The following is a 25,126-nucleotide window of genomic DNA, read 5'->3' as shown; positions in this document are numbered from 1 at the left end:
AGCAAGTTTTGTAAATGGCTCCAGCACACCAATAGAATCTGTGGTATCTCAGAAGAATTAGACTCCTTGTCCATGTCAAGAATTCTGTCCTGGAAGCTACTTCTTCTGCACAGTAGTTATAGCTACTTCCCATCTGGTGGGAGACACATTCTGTAGCACTAAACTAGAGGATCATTCTGAGGAGCCACAATTTATTCAATTAAACCTAGGAGACACGCCAAAGGGTACATTCTACATTATTTCCTGCGGGTTGATTTTGATGTGAATAAGTTTGCAATCTGAACACTACAAGTAGCTTTGCTTAGATGTCTGCTTTGAGCTTTGTCTAATTTTTCCACAAGATGTGGGATTTGGAATCATAAGCATATCTTAAGTGCTTGACACGGTGAGGAATTTGGATTTCTCCTCATTAAGATGAAAAATGCAGATACAAGTTGATGGAGAGCTCAGAGTCGGTTTTAGTAAGGTTCCCTTTACGGCCGTCTTTGCCTTGCTGCCCTTGTGGGATGCTGAGGAAGTGAGGCCTGCAGCTTTTGTGGAAAGGGCTCTTAGGCATTTGAATATGACCCCAAACAGGAGAGAGGAATTAAAGCAGGTTGACTGCAGACACTTGTGTCCTGTGTTGGTCAGCTAGCTGCAGGATAATCTGAAATCAAAACCAGGGTCAGGAACTGTGACCCACAGTAATGTACTCTCTCACTCTTTATAAGGGTTGTTTGTTTGTTTGTTTTTAATGTATAGGTTTGGAGCCAGGGGAAATTGCTCACTATAATCAGCAAGCTCTTGGTTACATAGGCTGGAATTTTATTTTTAAAGTAAGTGGGATCGATAGATTAATAATTGGAATCTCCAGGCAATCCAGAACTCTCCATTCAGGTGATCATTTCAGCCTTTTTTCCCCCATGAGTGCTTTCCAGCCTTAATCGTAGCTGTTAACCAGAAGCAGAGGTGAGGAGCTGAATGCCACTGCGGCTCTGTTTCCAGCAGGCAGAGAATTGGAAGGCAGAGGACATCTGGATAAAGAGCCTAATGTGGGCTGGGTGGAAGGGTTAGGGACATTCCAGAAGAGGGGGCTGAGAGGAACAGAGACTCTGAGGAAGAAAAAAAGACTTGGTCACAATAGAATGGTTGTGCTAGTTCATGGCTACAGGAGAGAGTAGGAAAATAGGCCTTCTTGAGAGGCTGCCTGTGTTCTAGCTTTATTGTTTTGTTTATTGCTAAACAGACTTTAACCTTTTAACTTCCTATTTCCTGCCTTTTTTTGAAAAGCATTATGTAAAGTACATGTTTTAGGAAGAAAGAGGCAAAATTTAAGCAGCATAACAAGTCAAGACAGGCAATAAAAATTATTTTCTATTTTGCCTGCCCTTCTAGGAGGCCAATATCAGCATTAAATATTAATATCAGTCCCTTGCCAGTTTGGTCACCTTTGATACCTGGCTCTAAGAGAAAGGGGGGAAAGTGGAAGGGCCAGGATTCTATCTTTGAGCACAGGGAGATGGGCATGGATATGACTGAAGTAACATGAAGCTGAAGGATGTGACTAGAACACCCCCCAAATCTCAGGGTGCCTGGACTGGTGAGCCCAGGCTCTGTGCTGGAGGCTGCGCTGTGTCCAGGACGCCTGAGACTGATGCAGCAGTCCTTGCTCTCAGTGAGCTCTCAGGCCAGTAACCGAGAGTACTGGAAAGAAATAGAAGGGCATGCAACTGGATGTTACATTTTTGGGAACCTTTTACTCTAGGAGAGAATACAGATGAAAATATGAGTTATTTTACAAAGGATTTCGATATATTCATGACAGAATGTTTTGTAAGAAGATTATAAGAGGAGGTGGGATTTTTGTTGTTGTTCCTGACAACAAACCTGGTAATGGTAGCTATTATTTGTTATTAGGCACTGCATTAAATAGACAGTTTTCCACATTATTTAATATGATGCTCTAATACCGTGAGATAGTTCTGAGCTACATTTTACAAATGAGGGAGCTGAAGCTTAGGGAAGTGAATTAACGTGACCAACTTTACACTTCAAGTAAGTGGACGTGGCATTAGATTGTGATTGCAGAGTTCACGCTCAACTCGTGAAGCTATATTGCTCCCCTCTCTCGGGAATATAGAGAGACATATACTTTTCTTCTGTAAAACACCTCAGAACTGTGTAATCAAAGATAACCAATAGGAAAATGGACAGAATAGGAAACCCACATAGCCAATAAATGTTTGAAAAGATGCGCACTCTGATTAGTAAACGGTAAAACGAACATGCAAACCGCAGTGAGCCCCGTGTCATACCCGCAACAAATGGTCCACAACAAAAAGCCTGACACTTCCAAATGTGAGGATGCGAGGTAACTAGACCTCTTAGTGCTGGTGAGACTGTGGGCTGCCCAGCCGCTCCTGACAGTGGTTTGGTATTACCCAGGAATACAATATGCAGCCTGAGTTCTCAGTGTAGGCTCATCAATAAACCAGTGTCTTAATCACGTTTAAATAATGGAGCTGGTGATGGAGCAGAGGGGAAAGCATCTGACCAAAGTAATTCTGAGTGTAAACAGAGCATAATCAATACTTGAAGGTCTTGGTTTTAAAGGGATGACATTAGCTATATTTTTATTATATGGTAGAGGTTGAGAATTATAATATCTATTTTTATATGTTCACTCAAGAAATAGAGATGTTAATGTACAGGTGTTTGAGAATAACTTTTGTTATATATTATCTGAATCTTAAATGTTACATAGCGTCCTGCCCACAGCCTACCATTCTGTTATGATACTGGTACCCAGACCCCAACCTTGGGACAGTGTCAGGTGGAATTATTAGCTGTTGACACAGGTTGATCATTACTATAGAGGAGATTTTTTTAATGGGACCTATGAAATTAAACTCTGCTTTTAATAGAGATCCCAGAATGAAGCGCTCTGCCTCAGTCTGCCAAGCATACAGCTTCTGGATATACTTATTTGGTGAATGTGGAAATATCTGAGCGGTGCTGTAATTAACTCTCACACGTGCTCATTCATAATTTAATAACCTATCAGGAACACTTAAGATAAACTGGGAAAGGACACATCTGTTGTTTATAAGTGTTTTCTAAGGAAATTTTAAGATACTTTTGGCCATATCAGCATGTCATTCTCGCTGTGTGTTTTACAGGGGAGGGTGGCGGAGCTGGAGCTGCAGCTGAAGCATGGAAAAGAAGGCGCCGAGGAGGTGCAGTGCAAAAAAAACACAGCCTGGCTCTGGTAAGGGGATGGTTCCCTGATGTCATGGGCGCGAACTGTGGGGAGGTGACTACTTCAAAGGCTTTCATGTTGGGGGTTTTAACTTCTATATGAGCCTGGAGGGGAAATACTGAAGACTTGATCGCTGTATTTTTCATCTCCTTGGACATAAGGAGAGCTTTATTCATGAATTTTATGTTTTTTATTGTTTTCTAAAGCAGTGTGGAAATGGTTTGCTTTCTCCTTTTTAACTGATTATTTTCTATGCTTTTTAATGAAATGTCCTGTTTTTCTCCACTTAATTCATTGCTTCCTAACTTACATTTAGTTAAGAAATACCCTTGCACTCCCCTGCTCCTCCCTCCCCAAGACAGCCTCATTATCGGGAGCAGCTTCAGCAGACGCCCCCTAGCGAATTCCCTCCGTGTCACCTGGAAGTGTGTATGTGCGGGCACATTAAAAGCAATTTACAGTTACGTGGGTTGGGATGAATACCTTGTCAGATTAATGTTGCAGCAACTGAAATCTAAGTAAAGTGCCCAGAATCTAAATAGCTTTGCCTGCAGCCACAGGTTTCTTTAATCCAAAAATCTGTTCAAAGGTTACTGGATTTTAGATTTTTATTTACTGACAATTGGCATATGTAGAAAAGCAGAAGCTGTGTGTGTGTGTGTGTGTGTGTACGTACGTATGTGCATGTGGGTGTTTGACTAATTCTATTCTAAGGTTCATTTTCTAGATTTATTTTTTAAAATAGCAAAGCAGTTTAAAACGTATGATATTGGATTTGCAATTAGAGGTTAAGAATTTGGATTTTGTTCCTATTTGCTATTACCTTTTACATGTAGTTTTAATTTCATCTTCTGAAATTGATCATTTGGTGGAGGTGATATGTTTGCTCTACTCTTAAAAATATATAGAGAGAGACGTGAAATGAAGAATGTGAGAAAAGAATGGATGTCAAGGATACTGCAATATTTTAACCCTGAATGAAAGTACGGAGTTCGCATTTACTGTGATGAGAAGACAATAGAAAAAGCAGGTCTGTGTGCAGTAGGAGTCAGGTTTGGGACTTGCTGAGCTTGAGATACCTAATTAGACCTCCAACTGGAGATATCAAGTAGGCTGTTGACCGTGAGTCTAGAGTTGAGGGGTGAAGTCAGGGCTAGAAGGTACAAATTTGGGAATCATCAGCATACCGACTGCATTTAAAATCATGTTGTTGGATGTGATCACCTGGGGAGTAACTAAAGACAAAGAAAAGGCCAGAGGACCGAGCCCAGAGCATTTAGCATGTAGAAATAGAGAAGATGAAGGAGGAACCAATAAAGCACACGAAATTAGGAAGAAAACCAAGAGAGCACAGATTCCTAAAAGCCAAGGGAAGAAAGTGTTTCCCGAAAGAAACAATCAGTCGTGTCCATTGCTGCTGCTGCGCGGTCGGTCTCAAAAGGTGGAGACTGAGATTCAGGAATTCGGTTTGGCTCTTGAAAGTCATTGGTGGTCACGGCAGCAGCGGCTCTTGTGGAGTTGTGGGGACAAAGCCAGGTTATAGAAGGGTCTAGAGAGAGCGGAAGGAGATGAACCAGTCAAGTATAGACTATTTTAAACGAGTTCCTTCCAATGTATGAGAAGCAGCTAAATGGGACAATAGTTGGAGGGCTCTTATTTTAAGACGGTAGATATTTCAGTATGTTCATATGCCAAGGGTGGGTAATACAAGTAGGAAAGGAAAAATCAGTGATGCGGCAGAGGAGAGACATGTAAAAGGAGGGATATGGTCTGCAAGTGGGAGGTTTGGCCATACATGGAAGTAAGTGTAAGCAGGTCATCATTTGTAAATATCCCGCACTGACCAATAAAAGACTGCATTAACTGTACCGCTCTCCAGCCAGGCATACTGAGATTGAGTGATTTAGAGTATTGATTGTCAAATGATTTTATAAAATACAAGTTAAGGGTCTATAGGAACAGTTTGCAAATGACTGAAAAACTTGGCTCTTAAGAATGACATTCTCAGAGTGCTGAATAGCTAAGATTTTATTAGATTTCAAATGAAAATATTTATGAATGCAAATATAACTTATATTTGCAAAAGTGTCATAATATTTATATAAACTGAATTTATGAAACTCAGAGTGTATAGTGAAAATGTCAATATCCTCTTCAGCATGTGAACTTGGCAGTCAGTGATTGCTTTTCACTTCATCTCAAGGCTCTTACGTGCTGAAATTTTTTTAATTCTGTGAATATTTGAATTGAGCATACTTCCTTCAAATTCACAAGTGTGATTATTTTGTTTTAGCTTCAGAGTGATTTTATAACCAATATTTCTAGTTTTATATGCATACATAGTGACTGTTGTCTACAATTTGTCAACAGTAAATTGCTGTTTTGGTGAACTCTTGTGCAAAAAGCAAAGCAAATGTCTTAATTAGTTCAGGCTGCTGTAACAAAAATACCATAGACTGGGTGGCTTAAGCAGCAGCAATTTATTCTCACAGTTCTGGAGGCTGGCAGCCCAAGATCAAGGTGCTGGGAGATCTGGTGCTGGTGAGGGCCTGCTTGCTGGTGTGCAGATTGCCACCTTCTCCTTGTGTCTTCACCTAGGGAAAGGGAGTTAGAAGGGGCAAGAGGAGAGAGAGAGAGAGTTCTATGGTGTCTTTTTATAAGGGCACTAATCCCATTTCTGAGGACTTCACCCTCACCACCTCCCAAAGGCCCACCTCCAAATACCATACATTGGAATTAAGATTTCAACATATGAATCCGGGGGGGGGGGGGGGGAGGTTGGACACACAAACATTCAGACCACAGCAGAAAGTAATATAAAGGACACACATAGTGTCCAATCAGTTTAAGAGATGACAGCATTACAGCATTGCCTGTCCATCCCTCCTTAGTCACATCCACCACCTCTTCCCCCCACTGAGTGACCTAAGGAGTGGGAAGGTGAAACTCTCTTTGAAGTAAAGCCTTTGTTACAGTTCTTTCACCTCACACTAAAATTCTGTGTAGATAGTGTTTAGATCTGGAATCATTTCTAGAGGTTCTTAATAATTGATGAATAAGCAGGAAGATTGGGCTCTTGCTCTAACATAAGCTCTTACCCGTATTTTCTTTTCATCATTATCGCAGGGTCCGGGACATGTTGACTGATGAGATCACCAAGTCTGCTGCAAAGTAAGATCCGTTTTTTCTCTTGCCAAAAATTTTCTATAAACATTTTTGTCCTGCAAGGTATATACAATTTCTCCTTTTAGGGTATTTCATAACTTTAAGAATTTTAAAGGAGTTTTCAATAACTTTTTTAAAAATCAGTTATCTTTTCTCATACTAAGTTAATTCTTACTACTTGTCTTTTTGTACAAAATACAGAGGAATCCATACAAACACATACTTTTACATCAAGAGTCTACTGTTGTACAGGTATCAAAGTGCCCCGTGCTGACTTCGATTTTTAAAATTCTAATTTAGTTCAGGTGGTGGGGGTGGGTGCGGAATCCTTGCTAACGTGAATTAATAAATAGATTATTAAACCTCAACTGTGAGCTAGCAACTAAATCAAAGAAGTACTGCCTTTTGTTCCCTTTGTGTTATAGGTCCAGGGTATCTAAACATTGAATTTTTAAATACTAGAAACTAATGTGAAGATCCAATAAAATAAAAAAAAGACAGTTTCAGTCATATCCTTATGGTTGTTTTAACAAAAATAACTTGTTATTACTATCCTAAGGCTTTTTATCTTAAGCCAACTCTAAGAAAATTATACCCTGATGAACTTGCTTAAACCATCTCTTCAGTTTCCTTTGTTAACAAGCTGACTAATTGTTTCTGGCAGGAAGATACAGTCCATACGCTTCTGCCTTCCACCATCACCTTCAGCTGCTGACGTTCCTTGACGTCCTTTCTTCTTGTCACCAAACAGCACAGATAGACCTTTAACCTAGAGGGTTTTGTGCGCACTGAAAGTCCATTATCCAGAAATATTTCATTGCAGTCTAGTTTATCCCTGTGTCCCCAAACCTCTGTAGTTCAATAGATTTTGCCTTAAAAAAACAAACACACACAGATCTACCTTAGAGTTGGCTTCCCACCAGTAATTTCTTAACCAGGCGCTAACCGTGAAGCTGGTCTCAGTCCATGATCACTCCTCAGCCTCACGTCTCCCGAATAAAGGCAGATAGGAGCGGTAATCCTCTGCACTCAGTTATGTGGGAGGCACTGAGAACTATCTGTTGACATTTCTGTTGACAAAATGAAAATTAAAGTACCAAGAGACTTCCATAGGGACTCATTTGTGTCTGCTCACCTAGTTTGGTGAACTGCAGACCCAGTGGGAGCGCACTCACTACATATTGGAAGCGAGAGGCGCTGGGATGGGGGCTGTCTTTGGCCTTACCTCTTACAGTTTGTTCTATATTAGTCAACTTATATCTTTATGTCCTATTAAAAATGGTGCTCTGACATGTGCAGCGAAAAGCTCGAATGCTGAAGAAACTAGCATCTTCCTATTAAAACAAACTACAATTTTGCCCCTCTTAAATTTTCCATGCTAAATTTTTTCAACAAGACTTTAATCTTCAGATTTCCAGAGCATCATTTTCATGACTAATACTTAAGAAGAGTGTGTTCCCATTCTCAGTGGTACAGATTAAAAATAATTCATGTTTTCTTGGTGTTACATTTTCATCAAAAATTCCAAAACATTTTATAGAGCTTCTCTTAGTAAAGCAATCCTGACAATATTAGGCATGACAGCAAGTGAATGGGAGATAGTTAAGGTCTAGAGGCAAAGGGATTAGTGGCAGAGCAGGGGAAGTCACTCGGCCTCCCTCCCTTTGCTTTCTCCCACTGACTCCCTCCAGCGGTGTGAGGACCCCACCAGCACCTCCTGCCAGCTGAGCCTTCTGTTCCTTGGACCACGGCTGCCCCAGGCTGGTTCGGGCAGCATAGGACTTATTCTGTTCTGAGCCATAAGTGCAAAGCGGGAAGTGAAACAGCAGTCACCGGGTTAGACTGATTTGCTTATTTGAAAACATTTATTTCTAAAGCATCGGAGTTAGGGCTGAGGGAGAATCAGAACTCAGATCAACCTGATGATTGATGTAAGTTTATTTTCACTGTTATTAATTAAATAGATTTGAACCTGAAGATAAAAATCCCCAAGGGATTGGGTCCCTTTACTAATATGTAAAGTAATACTTTGTCCCCGAGAAGGCATCATCGCAGCTCATCCTTCCTTGTGCTTTTTAATTAGGTTAATGGCATCAGTTTGTTTCAAAGGACAATTTAATTAAAATGTCAGTGGTGCTGCCTAGATAAATACTGTACTGATGCTGACATGTCATTATGCAAATTAGTTACTACCACTTGACTGTAGGGGACAGTTATTTGATCAACAGGGTGATGAGTTTTTACTGAACCAGTTGTAGATTTTCTCCTGGCCAGCTCCTCTTTGAATTTGTTTCACTAAATATGTATTGAGTGTCTTCTCTCCATAGGTCGCTGTGCTAGGCATGTAGGGAACACACAGATGGTCAGGAGCTGGTCATGGTACCTTCATGAAACATGTAGGTGGGCCTAAGTATGCACTGTGTAACTGTGGACTCGTTTCTTTTATTATTATTCAAAGATTAATGTCCAAATTTGCATTTAATCTGTAACCAAAGGTCTAATTAGAGGTCGCTTTAGGTACATATTTCTCCATTTTACAAGAAGCAATACATGCTCAGGAATGTCAAGACCACTGAAACTTTTGAAATAAAATCATTTGGAGCACTGTTTTAAAACTGAGGCTAAATTCTCTTTCAGAATTTCAGAGTTAGAGAGATACTTTTTATGTTACCTTGTCTACTGTCCTTGTTTTAAAAGATGTGATACCTGATTTCTGGTGACCATCAGTTTTTCTACAGGGTGATAAAAACTGGGGAGCTAATTCTCAGATCACTGAGAATTTAAAACTATTTTTTACCTAGTTTTAGGAATTTACAACCATTTTGTAGCATGATGGGCTTCAGGATATTCTCAACTAAAAGAGATAATAGAAATAAGAGGTTTAATTTGGGTTTTGTTAAATGATTTCATGGCTAGGGCACCCAGGAACACCCAGATCTCTAGCAAAATGTCAGGTGAAGCCATCTGCTTGGATCACAAGTGTCTCTTCCTACACATCCCCTAATATCAAGGTTGTTTTATCAGCTTAAGGCAGGTCTTGGGTGAATAAATGGCCAAGTGTGCAGGGCAGTCTTCACTGAGCTTAACCACCCCAGGGTGGGAGATGGAGGGAAGGAGGGAATCGATGAATAGGTGGATGGAAGAACCTGAGCGTGGCACGTCCTGAGTCCCATTCTTACCAAATGGAAGCAAAACCACAGGAACACATGTGCCTACTATTTTTTTAATACTCACTAAACTCACATGTCCAGTCATGACCCTGTCATCTTCATCCCACCTATCTGTCTGTCCCAGCGCTGGGGCAAGCAGGGAATAGTTCTTGGACGTTTGCACTGACTCTGGTTCAGGGGTCAAGCCTAGGTTTGGGGAGACAGTCTCTGTGTTTCTGGGAGCCCACAGTCGTAGGACTAGCTGAGAACTGAACTCTGAGGCCGCGGGGGCTCTGCTGCCTGAGGTCTGTGAGGTCAGAGCTGGAAGCCAAGAGCATGTCATCAGTGTCCCACCCGAGATTGCTCTACAGGATCTCCTCGGAATGATGGGATAATACTGAATGTGCACTTTCAAGTGAGTATAGTAACAAGGCTCAGTTTCCTGGTACTAAATTCAGAAGTCAAATTTAAGATTTTGCTAATATTAGAAAACTACCATTTGGATGACATGAAGGGCAACTCTCAGTCCGAATCATCTAAAAACAGGCCTTCTTTTGCATCTTATCTAGGGCCTCGAAGTGATATTACAAACTGACTTTTAGGTTGCTGGCTTTGACGAATTAGGAGAAAGAAGGGAGGGTAATAACGGCTTCTGGGAAGGTGCTGCCTGGGGGCTCACTGGAAGCTGGGCCCACACAGCGCTCAGGAGGCCCGAGGCCAAGCCCGCTGTGCAGTGTTTGTCCACCAACTGTCCTGGGTCTTGGTTTCCGAACAAATCGATACATTTATAGTGGCCCCAGGTGACAGAAGAAGGTAGCTTAGGAAATGCAAGGTCAAATGATGAAATAAAAAGTTTAGGAAGAACTTAGGTATGATGAGCTTGGATTTTTAAGTTACAAATAGAACAATGACCACACGTGGGTAAGACTTAAAAATCAGCACTGATGGCGGGAGGGAAGGAAGCTGCGGGCGCCGGGCAAGGCAGAGCTGTGCTCGCAGGCTCGGGACTGGAAGCGCCTGCCCTCGCCTGCCCGCCCTGGAGTGGTGCCTTCTCTCCTGGGCAGTGCCCCTGATCCTCGCTCGGAATTTTCTTCTTTTTAAACAGGGAGAGCCCGGTGGTCAAAGGCAATGCGCTGTTAGCCTTAAGCAGCCTTGCTGTGGTCGTGTCCAAGCATGAAGCCAGCCTCTCCTTGGATGCTGACGGGGCCCTGGAGGTGAGTTAGGGGTGCTTTGAGCCAGTCGGGCTTCGGCTGGGTAATATCTGAGAAGTGAGACGTGTCTGGCAGTCTCGCTCTGAGTTCGGGAGCGTACAGTCTGTCCGCAGCACCAGGTCCTGCCAGCTGATGGGCCTCTACACTGAGCTCTCGTGTCCCTAAGACGCTTCTCTTCGCAGCTTTTCTGTTTTCCTTTCTTCATCACAGTTAAGTGGTCATTTCAATTTGAAGGGGCCAATTTTATGCAGCAGGGGTTGTCGTTCTGTGATTATATCAGTGGTAACCAATCTTAGGAGGTTAACTAGGCCTACTGAAAGTGAACAGTGCTGTCAAAAAATGACAAATCAGCAGTGTTTACTGACTGAAAAAAATTATACTTTGCATTTTAATTGTAGACGTGAATGACAAAGTGCCTGTTCATTTTTGCAAGGCATTTATTTCTTAATTAAACATGTGGCGAGCTGGCCAGTGTTCCTTTCCAATGTACTTTTTCAGATAATTCATATCTGTCAAAATAAAAAGGTGTGGAGTTATTCTTCGTACTGGCTATCAGAATCTGTAGACAACATAGTCGTGTGGCTAAGAACATGGCCTTTGGGGTAGGAGAGTCCTTTATTTAAATCCTAATTGCTCTATGGCGAGCTGTTTGGTGACTTCCCTTTTCAGAGCCTATTTCACCATCTATAAAATGGGGTTAATGATATTAACCAGATAGGATCATTGAAGGATTAAATAAATTAATATACGGGAAGCACAATGGCTGATAGATGCTAACCTCTCAGTAATAGTCGCCATTAGCATCAGCATGTGCTGCATCACTTCTTGGTGTGAAAGCTGGATTTATTCAGTACTATTCAGCCTGTGTCTATGTCCACTGAGTATCTTATGGGCCATCTGCACTGTTTAACTCATTTTATCTTTACAACAAGCCAGGTGGTAGGTGTAATATTCTTTCCTATTTTAAAGACAAATGCTCAGAGAGGCCACACAGCTTTCCTGAGGTGATACAGCAGTTAGCGGTACCAGGATTTGAACCCAGGCAGCCTGACCTGTTGTATGGTTTTCTTTTCACGCTGGGTTTGTTGTTGTTGTTGTTATTGCAAACAGAGAAAATGGCTCTTGTTTTAAAAAGGAACTAGAAGGATAAGGAATCTGGAAGCCAAAGGGATTGAAGGCAGAGCTTAAAAATTGGGTTCTGGAAAGAACAGTAACTGTGGCAACTTGGGGAGTCCAGGCACAGGTACTGAGGTGCCATCTCAGCAGACCCCCGCCCACACTGGGATGGGTCAACCCTAGTCATTTACTGTCTGCATCACTCAAGGTTTAGAGCCCCATGGGCCCCTGCCAGCACTTGGGGCAGAGAAGGACACGTCACTAGACTGAGCATTTAACCAAGCTTCAAGTCACAGTGGAGGGAATTCCCCAAAGGGTGCTGTCACCTGTGAATGAGAGTAGATGCCCTGTGGCAAAGCAACCACTTGTATTACAAGTGGGGAAGGGAAACAGGTCAAGAAATTATTGTATCAAGGATAAAAATGTAACAGTGGTTGCTTACTCTATGAAAATTTAACTTTAAACCCAGAATCTTATTTTAATGATGGGAGGGATGACATTTTTTAAGAGAGGAAATGTTTCATATCTTTTAAAAAGAGCCATGCAGTTGTACAGGTAATAAGGGGTGTGTGTGTGTGTGTGTGTGTGTGTGTGTGTCTAAGAGTTTGGACTCCAGGCCCTCTAATTCCCAGCCTTCAGTTCTGCACTGTAACACACAGTACACAAAACATGGGGAGGCCACAGCCCAGAGCTGGAACTTTGCTTTTATTCCTGGTGACCTTGACTTTGTCCGTTACTCAGTATAAACTCACGACCTCATTATTTGATTCAAGTTGAAGTTTTCAAACTTCATTTAAATCTGCGTATGAGCAGTAGCCAAAGAGCTTAAGGAGGCAGCCTTATTTGATTCAAGGGCTTAATTCCAAGGAGATACTTAGCACTGCATTGACCTTTGTAGTTTGTATGACCTGAATATACCATATGAGTTATGAATGCTTTTGACATCCAGGGTCATGAATGATTTCTAAAACCAAGTTCTCTTTTTAATGAGTTGGGTTTTGTTGTTGTTTTGTTTTTCCCCTCTCTTTCCTTTTCTTTTCCAAACTGAAAATCAATTATGTGTTTATGACTGACCAGGAAAGAAAATGTGGTGTTTCTTGAATGCTAAATACATGGCAGTAGCAGAAATGCTAGCGATGGTTGATCAGAATTTTGTAAGCAGCTTTTTGCCTCCTTTGTGAAATGACAAGTCATAGAATTGAGACATTCTGAGTGGCTCTCTCTGCATGCCTTCCTTTAACTTCCACGCTGTCCTCACTGAACTCGGGAGAGCTCTGCAGAGAGCTCTCGAGTGTGGTCTGTGTTGCAGCCCCATCCTCTCCTTTCTGTTAAGTTTTGTATAAAAGGTAAATATTTCTGTTGGGGCTCAGGTGATGATGCGTGTTTCTCAAATACCTCCTTCAGTCCAGGCAGGTGAAGTTTACTTTCTGATAATAGCACTTCTTTCTTTAGTGCAGAAGGGGGTTACACCCTGAATCTAGAAATAATGTTTAGGCTTTTCATTTTCCCCATTATTGTTTCATGTTTTTCCTCACCTGCAGGTTCAGCCTAACTTCCTCTCCATGGAAGACTGGGTTTCCATGGTGTTTGACACTCTCCTGGTCCTCGTGGACAGCCACTACCAGCCCAGAGGACAGCTTTTCTCCTGGTTTTACTATGTAAGTCTGAGAAATAAAAAGGGATTAGCAAACTCAGGGGTTAATTCTTCTCATATTACTTATTCACCTAAAATCCATGATGACCTATAATGATTCTTAGGTGTACATTAGAATCACTGGGGGAACTTTAAATATACAGGGTGTTCCAAAAAAGTGTATACACACTTTAACAGCTGATAGTCCAATTTTGAAAGTGAAATGCATTTTAATAAACACTGCCTTTACCTTTATAATTATTCAAAGTGTGTGTATACATTTTTGGGGGGACACCCTGTATATATATATATAAAATTGAAGAAAGAAAGACCCATGTGTAGGCCTTACCTCTGATTTCCTTGCTCAGGGATAGGCCTGGGTATCAGCATTTTGGAAATGTTCTAGGCTATTCTAACATGTCAGGGTCAAGAGCTGTATTTATAGTAAAATAAACCCTGGCTGCAGGTGGGACCCTGAGTTTCTTGTTATATATATATTTCTTCCCATTTCAGGGGGTGTGAGCTTGGGCAGCTCACTTAATCTCTCAGGACCCTTGTTTCCCCGTTTATAAAACGAGGCGATTGGACAATATTACCTATAGGGATTGTAGCCCCAGCTTCATCCCTTGTTTGTTTTGTTACTGTTGACCTAACACTTGGCCCATCGTCTTATTTTCCTTATCTGTAAAATAAAGGTACAAACTGATGCTTTGCCAACTTTATAAAAGATTGTGAAGACCAAATTACATAATTTATAGAAAAAATCTTTTGAAAATTATGAAATACTTTGTAAATACAAAGTAATACTGTTGATCATAAGAAAGCACCTATTAGTCATTCCCTCTCTTCATGCTTATATTCTAAGATTTGAAGCAAATTGAAAACACACTCTTTTGTTTAGGTTTCATTTTCCCTTTGGCTGTAGCAAATGCTTTATTTCTGTATCTGTGAGGAATTATTTTGGTTCTGCCTTATCACTATCCATTGCTTAGGGAATTACAGTGATCACGGGGCAATCAGCTGAGTGGCAGAAGATTAGAGCTGATTTGAATAAAAATATAGCGCAGGTCCTGAACAGTTGCTAAGATCGGGAATGTAGCTGCAAGTCCCCTGCCTTAGGCCTTCTGTCCCACCTGTCCTGCCCTCGGGGGACCGGGTATGTATTCAGCTGGGGCTGAGGGTCTGGCACTAGATTTTTAACTATACTTGAAGACAAAAAAAATGACTTACTAGATAATGTAGAAGTAAATTGGAAGGTAGATTTTGCTCATGGGAGTACTTTCTTTACGATGATTTGTTTTCTGTTGGAAGTGTTCTTACTTCTTAATGATGGATGAAAATTTTGTTAGATTATAGGAGGTCTTCGCAGTAGCTCTCTGGTTCAGATATTCAGCAGGACAGGATATTGTATAGGTTTCTAATAATGCTGTTAGTTCTTGCAAACCAATATAAATAATAGTCTTATAGCTAGATCAGGGTTGCCTCTTACCTTTGTGGGTTTTGCCTCCTTATACTCTTTCAGAGCCTTGTTTCAAAAGTCACTTTTTTCATTTCCAGTGTCCCAGGGGCTGGGTCATTTTGAGTACTATTGTCGTTACAATGGTGCTATATTAACGAAAGAATACCTTAGCACATGTTTGATTTTTACCCTTAAAGTACTAAAGCTTAGAGAGCAGATGCGTACAGAATTAAAAACACCTTAATGTGCCTGGCCCGGCATGGCTCAGCGGTTGAGCATCGAGCTAGGATCCAGGTGATCGGGGTTCGATTCACGATCAAGCCCGGGTTGTGGGCTCGATCCCCAGTCGGGGGCATGCAGGAGGCAGCCAGCCGATCAGTGACTCTCTCATCATTGATGTTTCTTTCTCTCTCTCTCCCTCTCCTTTCCTCCCTCTGAAATCAGTAAAAATATATTTTAAAAGAAAAAACACTTTAATGTACTTGGACTACCAGAGATGACACCGCCTTTATGGGGTGTCTGAAAATTTGCAGTGGATAGCAGTGAGGAGCGAAATGGACTTTTGTGCCCGCTTGGACATGTTCGTAGGTGTGTACATGTCCGGCAGGGCCCTCGAACATGACTGGGGGGAGATGTTCAAATCCCACTGCCCCGTCGTGGTGTTTGGGCTGCTGTTCACTTCTTTCCCCACAGTTGCGTCTAGGAAGGAGCACGTAGAGCTCTCCATTTCATTTTCAATGCTGGCCATTGCTTTGTAACCAGAGGCTTTTAGGGTTTCAACTTCCTTTTTAATTAAAAGGAATTAACCCCCTGTAGGAAATAATCCATCTACTGGGAAGCGTTCCCACCAAAGATTTTGGGAGGTCTGCCAATAGGCCCCTGTGCTAAATTTACACTTGTCCCTCCACAGGGAACCCCACCTGCCCCCCACCCCCGCCCTGTCTTGCTCTCCCGGAAAACTCGGGCTTTCTGGACATCTGTAGTGCGGCGGGGTGGTTTCTCCCAGCTTGGATAGCTTCACGTGGGGTTTTTCATTCTATACGCATGTGGGTTTTCGAAACACTGAATTTGTTCCAGGCTTTCTAGTGAGGGAATTCACACCCTTTAAAAGGAGGCATTTAGAATTTGTTTCTTTGCCTTTAGAAGGATATTATTAGTTAACGGATTGCTCAGCAGCCAATTGTTTCAGTGAGAGTGAAAACGTAACCTGTGCGCCAACCCAGCCACAGAGTTTTTACATTATTCCTTCGCTCGGCAGGGGTGGGTCTGAGAGAAGCTTGCCTTGTTGCACAGCGCTTTTGCGATAGGTATGTTTCCTTCATGTTTAAACAGAAGGCCAACCCCCTGTTTTCTGTCCTTGGCCTGTCCTAGAAATCCTATTCCGGTGAAAACACAGCCAGCGCCACCGCGCGCTCGGCCGCCGCCGTGGCCCTGTCCCTGCTCGTGCCGGTGCTGGCGCCCTCGCGCGGCGAGGAGGTGCAGGCGGCGCTGGCCCTGCTGACGGCCCGGCTGCCCGCGCGCCCGGGCGCCGAGGAGGCGCCGGCCGTGCGCGCCCACGTGGGCCTCGCGCTGGGCATGTTCCTCTGCCGCCTGCGCGACGAGAAGCTCAGGTACGGTGGGTGAGAGCGGCGCGGCCCGGGTGCGGGTGGGGGGGTCCCGCCGCCCGGGGGGTGAGCGCGGCGCGGCCCGGGTGCGGGTGGGGGGTCCCGCCGCCCGGGGGGTGAGAGCGGCGCGGCCCGGGTGCGGGTGGGGGGTCCCGCCGCCCGGTGGGTGAGAGCGGCGCGGCCCGGGTGCGGGTGGGGGGTCCCGCCGCCCGGGGGGTGAGAGCGGCGCGGCCCGGGTGCGGGTGGGGGGGTCCCGCCGCCCGGGGGGTGAGAGCGGCGCGGCCCGGGTGCGGGTGGGGGGTCCCGCCGCCCGGGGGGTGAGAGCGGCCCGGGTGCGGGTGGGGGGTCCCGCCGCCCGGGGGGTGAGAGCGGCCCGGGTGCGGGTGGGGGGTCCCGCCGCCCGGTGGGTGAGCGGCGCGGCCCGGGTGCGGGTGGGGGGTCCCGCCGCCCGGGGGGGTGAGCGGCGCGGCCCGGGTGCGGGTGGGGGGTCCCGCCGCCCGGTGGGTGAGAGCGGCGCGGCCCGGGTGCGGGTGGGGGGTCCCGCCGCCCGGGGGGTGAGCGGCGCGGCCCGGGTGCGGGTGGGGGGTCCCGCCGCCCGGGGGGGTGAGCGGCGCGGCCCGGGTGCGGGTGGGGGGTCCCGCCGCCCGGGGGGTGAGCGGCGCGGCCCGGGTGCGGGTGGGGGGTCCCGCCGCCCGCCAGCAGCTGGCCTGCGCCGCGCGTGGGCGAGCCCGTCGTTGCTGGGCTGTATGAGTGGGTTTGTCCTCAATCCCGTCACGCGGATGTTAACGTCCCTTGGGCTCGCTCTTACGAAAGTGACGGATGACCTGGACATCGGCCCCTGCTCAGGTGAAAGCCCTGGACACAGCTGCGTCATACATAATGAGGGGACGGCTCGTCTTCCGGTGCCACAGAGAAGGAAAAGCTGCTTCCCCCGGTTTATAGGGGTGGAGATGATCGCCGGGCCTTTACGCATAGCCTGTAAAATGGAAGGAAAGATCGGGGTGTCCCTCGTGCCCGAGGGTGTGGGAGTCCCCGAATCACCGGAGAGCTGCTTGTACCCGTGTTGTGTGTTGCCTTTATCCTGCCCTGGCCCGTTTTATAATCCTTAACGAGCCTTAATCTGTGCACATGACACTCTGTGGTTTGTTCCCTTCGGCTGCTCCGTTCGTGGCCTGCTGGCTTTACCCTTGAATGGACCTGATAGACTATCAACGACCCAGGTGGAAAATTCCACTAAATGGGAAAGTTTTCCTGTGCGTGGAATCTGGTTTTGCTGTTCATTTTATTTTTCATTTTATAACAAATCTTAGAATTTTATAGATCTAGATTTATTGTAGTGTGGTACAGCATGAATATTTGAGTATCATGAATATTTAGATGTCACTGACTTGGAATTTAGCCGCATTTTCCAGCATGGGAAGTGGGGTAGTAGGGAGAGGCATCCTATGTGATGTTAGCTGTTTTCCAACTTCCCTGGCTGGCAGAAGTGGACTATCTGTCCAAAGGCAAGAAATGGTGTTGATGTAGAAACTGGATGACATGATGCTATATTTAGATTTCAGTTTAAAACCAGTGGTTAAGTTTCCATTTGTAATTTATAGAGTTTTGTGCAAATACCAACATATGAAACCTTTATGAGAATTGCCATTGATCTGGGGAAATACCATATTTCAGATAATCATTTTCAGCTCTTGGAAACATCTGTCGGACAATTAGAATTGGCTTCATCTTTGTGACCATAAATGAGCCGTTTTGAGAATATTCACTTTGTTTTCTTCCCCAATGTCAGTATATAGGCCTGGCTCTGGACGTGAGCGGAAAGCTTCCCTTTGCATGTGAATTGCCTGTTACATATTTTGTGTGTAAGACAGAGCACAAAGTATTTTTAAATACTTAAAACTTGAGAGTGATTTTTACCCCCCTTTGCTACTATGCTACAAATGGCAGTCTCCTCGCCATCTGTGTTCATGCTCTTTCTTCAGTATCTTTTCAAGCAACATGTTTCACAACTAAAAATGAGCCATGGCAGCTTCATTCCAGGCGACTCATTTCATCGTCTCCTGGCTCTGGCTCCCTTTCTCATTAGTTTTAGATGAGCTGCTGCTGGGTTTAGGGCTTGACAGGCTTGCGCCTGTGGTTAATTGAATCACACTACCTGGAGAAACCCCGCGGTGATTCAGCCAAAGTAGTCACCTCCGGGTCCTGGCTGCCTCCGCCCCATCTGATCTCTCTTGGCTTTGCACCTGCAGGAACGCCCGGGGCAGGACCCCAGGAAGCTCGTCCCATGACCCAGCGCCCTCCGAAGGGCTGCAGGTTTTAATTTTGCCTTACTGATCCTGTGTTTGATAGTGTCCCCCTCTTGGCTGGTGCGTTAGAGCTGCAGCCACCAGTGTAATTACTCATGGTTCCCACCTTCCCAATTTCTTGGAGCAGGGGACTCTGAAATATATGGCTTTGGTACTAAAAAATATTTTGCTAGACAGTGTCATCAGATAATGACATTTTTGGAGAAAGTTTCCATTTTTTCTGAAATTAAAGTAAATGCTTTGAGGGCTGTTGTCTCTCCCTAGTCAATGACAGCAAATAAGCAGCCCAACACAGCCCCTTAGGGGAATAGGATTTGGACGAAAGATCACCTTGTGGCAATCAACCCGTTTTCTGCTAAAGCTTATGAAGAAGATCACCCGAATTTAAATTCCAGTCTAGAATTTATTCAGGAAAGATGATTATTTCAAAGTTTGCTTATGTCACAACTCCCAGAGGATACTAGTACTTTAGCATTTGTTAGGCATATTTAAGTACATTTTACTCCGGAGAACAGCTGTACTAGGACTTATTTAGTTAAAGCTATTAAAAGAGTGTGTGTGTGTGTGTGTGTGTTTTCACTGCAAACCTGAATCCTTTGCCTCAAGCAATAACACCATAGTCTTGAGACACAGGAGGTGCCCCCGCCAGTCGGCATCCCCGGGGCTCGTTCCACTCAGCATGGGCTGGGCTGGGCTGGGCTGGGCCGGGCTGGGCCAGCAGCGCCACACTTGACACGTGGGACCCTTGCTAATCGAGTGTCGGTGATGAAGCCCACAACTCTGCCCCAGAACACTACCTTTTAAGTTTAGTTTGCTATACAAGTCATAGTTCTCATCAAGACAATTAAGAATTCACATCAATTACTGTAGATAAAAAAATAGAGGGCTGGTGTTTTCCCCCCCTTTAAAAAGATGTAAGTAAAAGAATAGAATTTATAACCTCCACAACTGAGGCATGAAATCAAAAGTAACATGAAAGAGCTTTGGAACAGTTACTGATAATATGAGCTTACTGGGCTTATTAAATATTCTGAAGACAATCACTTTAGCATTCTTAGAAATATTTTTTGGGGGGAATTCTGACTTTGGTTCTTATTTTTTAGTGATTTAAAATTTGGGCTAAATTTGCAACAACATGGATGGACCTGGAGAGTATTATACTAAGTGAAATAAGTCAGAGAACGACAAATACCATATGATTTTACTTATATGTGGAATCTAAAACAAGAAAATGAACAAACAAATAAAGCAGAAACAGACTCATAGAAACAGGGAACAAACTGATGGTTACCAGAGGGGAAGCGGTGGGGGGATAGATGAAAAAGTGAAGGGAAATAAGAGGTACGAATTTGTAGTTAGAGAATAAGTTACAGGGATGTAGTGTACAGCACAGGGAATACAATCAATAATATGGTAATAACTGTGTCTGGCGATAGATGGCTACTAGACTTATTGTAGTGATCACATCTTAAGGTATATAAACCTTGAGTCTCTATGTTGTTCACCTGCAACTAATCCAGTATTGTATGTCAACTATAGTTCAATTACAAAAGAAGTTTTAATGAGCTGAGAAAAATGCAAAAGTGGCAGTGTTAGGGCTTATTGGTTTGCAAATAATTGTAATGTTCAGATACGTAATTATTAAATACATTCTCTGACTGTTTATCTACAAAATAAGTGTATGTGAATCATCAATATTATTGATTGTCACCTTTATGTTTTTTAAAATAAATGCATTTCCAGTAAAATAATGAGAGCAAAATATTATGTAGTAAGTATTTTGGACTGTTGAGTGGCTTTAAATAATTCATTTTCTCTTTCGGTCTTTATCTAGTGATATTTCTGGCCAACAGATGAACCTTCTTCTGATGAAGTCTTTGGATGCCCTGGAAAACTGCTGCTTTGACTCTAGTCTTGAATACAAGTATGTTGATTCCATTTCCTCTCTAGCAGACGCTTAGAGATTAATTTTTTTTCTCTGCCATAAATTTTGTATTCTTTGATGAAATATTTGTAGGATTCAATCTTGAATTCCTTTGCAAAGAATTTTCAGTAATTATCAAATATCTGTAATTAAAGCTTACTTGTCCTGGAAACAGTGTTTCGGCAACAGACAATTTGCGTCAGTACAAAGCAGCACATGTCATTCTGTGGCTGTCATTAAGTTACTAATGCCTTAGCTCTGTCTTGTACATATCCTATCAGGCATATATATGGAGGCCTGTGTGCATGAGTTAAACTTTTTAAAGAAACTATATTTTGAATTTGATTGGACTAAGAGTCTCCAACCCATGATTTAGATTTCCCTCTGAAATCCAATGGCTGGGGAATTCAAATGGAATCAAATACAGGTTACACCAGGGATTCCTCACCTCCTCAATGTTAATAGATCCTTTTTTGACCCACAGACCTCATGATTTTTTAATATTTTGTCTATTGACCTCAATATTTTTAAACTTAATTCATTTTTCTCATTGCCATCATGAAAGATAACAAAGCGAAAAGTAATAATCAGAAAAGAATACCTCAGAAAACAACGTTAAACGTACTCATTTCGTGACATTTAGTGTTTCAATTGGTCTGTGTGACTTACGTGGGATATATACGGTTTCATTAGGCCCTCTGAAATAATGGCGTGTCGAGGACTATATTGCACCTTTTTGTACTTACACGTGTTTTGGAACCTCAAGTTTGGATCCTCTGGGGTTTGTTGTTACTTGGGGACTCAACAGATTATAAACACTAACCTCCAACTTACGAACTCATTTACGTTTTGCTATTATGGGCATTGTTCAAATAGGAGTTAAATCAGAGTTTACGTTTCTGGTCTTTAGGAACTTACGATCTGAAGTTACATTTATACTATTTAGCCTGTTTGTTCAGACTAACAAAAGAGTAAATGGTGAAAGTAGCTTCATGAATCAAGTATTTTGTCATACATAAAGAAAATCAAGTCTTTGTGTAGTAGGTGGTCATGACGGAGTCTTCTTTCAGATGCAGGTTAAGATTGGGTAAGAACCATTGACGCCCACCTAGTTTATCACAAAGCACTTTAGGGATGACATGCTACGTTAAGAGTGTGGTTTGTTATGGGAAAAGAGAGTTCACTGGCATGATCAAAGTCTCTTGAATATGGAAAAATATTAATGGAAGGTATAGAGACTTTTAACGGTTATTGGGTCTGATGAAAAGTTGAGATTTTTGAGCCTAATCCATGTATTGGTGGTGGCTTTTACAATCAAGGAGTAAGCCAGGTTTGTGTCCCTCCCCACTCCCTCTCTCATTTCTTCTCTCTGCCTCCCCCCCCCCAAAGGTCTTCATCATAGCTATTAGCTCAAGTATTATAAAGTTGGGGAAACATTTTGTGATTAAGATGCTCCACAATTTCAGCCAGTTGAAACAATCAAGAATGGTTTTCATGTATTCATTAGTTTCCAGGAAGGTCGTTTGAATGTAGGGAGGACCATAGGGATCGCTGGATTACCCACAGTATCAGTCTTTATGCATGTAAGAACTAATTATGCATGCACATTTAACTTTAAAATGAACTCTTTTATTACTAAGATTTGTGTTTCTTTGTTCTTACCTTCTTTCTTGTTTCTTACAGTACCTTCTTAACTCATTTTTTGAATTTGGGAGAGGAAGATGGGCCCAGATAGGGGATTGGTCCAGCAGAGTCAGGTAGAATAGGGTCGTCAGAAATTCCCTGTCCACTTAGTAAGATCTTGCTTGTCCTTCCAGGGCCCAATCAAAAGCTCAGGTCCTTCAAGAAACCCCTCTCTGTCCTCTCGAAACTCCCCTTATTCCTACAGTTAATGAAGTTTAGTAGTTTGTCATTTCTAATGCTTCATGGGTGGCCGTGCTTATGTTGTCCCCTTTTGGTTTGAGGTTCGATTAATACTTACTGAGTAGCCACAAATTGTGCTAGGCATTTTCACATCCATTTCTCATGAAATTAAGCCCTGATTACAGCCTGAATGTTACTACTAAAGCAGGAATCATCATCATTTCATTTTAGTAATGAAGAAAATGAGTCTCAAATAGGAGACTGGTTCAAGGTCACACGGTAAGTGGCAGAGCTCAGAGAGAAACCCTAAGTCGTCTGACTTGAAAGTCATTTTTCTCTCCCTTGAATGGTAGAGCATGGAAAACATTTCAACAGAAAGAAAGCTGGACTATTACAATAAGAAAGAGTGAAATCTTGCCATTTGTGACAACACGGATGCACCTACAGGGTATTATGCTAAGTGAAATAAATCAGAAAGACAAATACCGTATGATTTCACTTATATGTGGAATCTCAGAAACAAAACAAAAAACAAAACAGAAACAGACCCATAGATATACAGAGCAAGCTGATGACTGCCAAAGGGGTAGGGAGTGGGGGAATGGGTGAACTAAAATAAACATTTTTTTAAATCAGGAAAAAAAAAAAGAAAGCAGTTTGACCCTTGATGGTATGGTGGTAATTATTTTTCTATGACACGTTGGTCTTGCTTGCCATTAAAAAAAAAAGGTATCTAGTCTCAGGCCTGAATTCCTGGCTCAGGGCATAAAGTATTCTATGTCTAATGAGATCGCAGGAGTCTAGGGCAGTCCTCCCTCAAGTGAAATGGGGGAAGCGTCACCAAGAGGTAGTTAATAGATCTGGGGGTGTGCTATCGCTAGTGACAGAATTCACCCAGAGCAAATTCACCACACTTCCTTGATGTAATGGACACGTCTGTCCCTGCCGAGAGAACCGAGCGCCTGGGCGGCTGGGTGTTCGTGATCCCATCACTTGCGTTTTGCTGCCATCTAGTGGTACGGAGGCGCCGTTGCAGCCCTCACCGCCCCAACTAGCCTGCTGTGCACCTGAGCGTTGGCTAATGACTATGCGCCTTCACGAATACAGTGATGTTTGTATAGCACTTTGTAAAGGGCAAAGTGCTATACGAATGTTAACTGTTATTAGAACTAATTATTAGATGGCCTAGTACTTAATCTTCAGGATAGCCTACATTAAACTGGGGAATTGAAGATTCACCTCTGGTTAATTTTAGAAAAATACAGCATTATATCTCAGTTGATATAGCAACACACATATCACAACTGCATAGCTTTTAACTCACAGAATTTCTTTTTGGTAGTGATATTTTAATATACTTGGATAAGACATTCAAATAAGTAATGGCATAATAGGGCCTATAATTTTTAAAACTCAGATTCTCTTTTTCACTTGTTACTGTTCTTTTTGTTTTTAATTATCACCCAAGGATATGTTTTCATTGATTTTTAGAGAGAGAGGAAGCGGGGGAGAGAGAGACAGAGAGAGAAATATCGATGTGAGAGAATTATCTATCAGTTGCTTCCCATACACACCCTTACTGAGGATTGAAGCTGCCACCTAGGTATGTGCCCTGACCAGGAGCTGAACCCACAAACTTTTTGGGTACAGTATGATGCCCCAACTAACTGAGCCACCCCACCAAGGCTGTTAGTATTCTCATAGAAGGTTTATGTTAGTAATTCCAAAACCTCAATTTTATACCTAATATAACTTGTTCTTATTTCATCGACCTGAGATACCAACACTTAACTCCTTTCTATTTTCAGTGAGCAGAAAGATGTGAAAGCTACCTCTGCCCCTATTCATGGTTTAGGGCTGGCAGACATATCAGAGGGAAGCTAGATTGAGGTCAAGTGCAGAAATGCTGAACTAAGCACTTGGGGACTCTAAGACTTAGCACACAAAAATAAACACATTAAAATATAGATTTGGGAATCAGAAGGAGACATCAGGAATAAAGGTTAGAAATACCTTCTTGGTGCATGTTGGAAAAATGAGACAAAGCAAAAGGAAACAATTTAGTAGGTCAGTAGATGCACACACTCAACATATTTATATTGGCACATATATACATAGTTAGATTATATATTCATATATCGCAACAGTTAAATAATTACCGCTGTACCAATGAGTAGAATCATTCATGAAAGGTAACCTTGCTTAAGACTAATTATGCTGTGATAATATTTAGGTAAATGTGAACTAAAATGGATCTCTTTTTCTAAGCCTTTGTGCCCATGTGCCTGGTGATGGTAAAGGAGGAGTTTCAGTCCAGAGAATAAGGATTTTTCTGTTCCCAAAATAGCCCCAAAAGCATGATTTAGATAACTGCCTATTTACTGAGAAAGATGAACCCCAGTACTTAAGTGAGCTTTGGAAGGAATCCTTTTTCCACACGAACCTGACACCCCTCTTT

General features: G+C 42.9%; 1 protein-coding gene across 2 annotated transcripts in view; it reads left to right on the top strand.

The window, feature by feature from the left end:
• The window catches only part of FOCAD (focadhesin), a 256,025-nt gene that overhangs the window by 187,217 nt on the left and 43,682 nt on the right, over window positions 1-25,126 (top strand). For both annotated transcript variants that reach the window (XM_087822637.1, XM_087822638.1), the window contains 6 exons: window positions 3,159-3,247; window positions 6,365-6,409; window positions 10,658-10,766; window positions 13,421-13,537; window positions 16,343-16,581; window positions 20,716-20,805. In XM_087822637.1, the coding sequence (XP_087678763.1) occupies window positions 3,159-3,247; window positions 6,365-6,409; window positions 10,658-10,766; window positions 13,421-13,537; window positions 16,343-16,581; window positions 20,716-20,805 (689 nt within the window). The remainder of the gene's footprint in view (window positions 1-3,158; window positions 3,248-6,364; window positions 6,410-10,657; window positions 10,767-13,420; window positions 13,538-16,342; window positions 16,582-20,715; window positions 20,806-25,126) is intronic.

Source organism: Miniopterus natalensis, chromosome 12 (assembly GCF_054644295.1).
Source record: "Miniopterus natalensis isolate mMinNat1 chromosome 12, mMinNat1.hap1, whole genome shotgun sequence".
NCBI classification, from domain to species: domain Eukaryota; kingdom Metazoa; phylum Chordata; class Mammalia; order Chiroptera; family Miniopteridae; genus Miniopterus; species Miniopterus natalensis.
The sequence above is the reverse complement of the archived record's forward strand: the minus strand, read 5'-3'. Positions and strand labels throughout refer to the sequence as shown.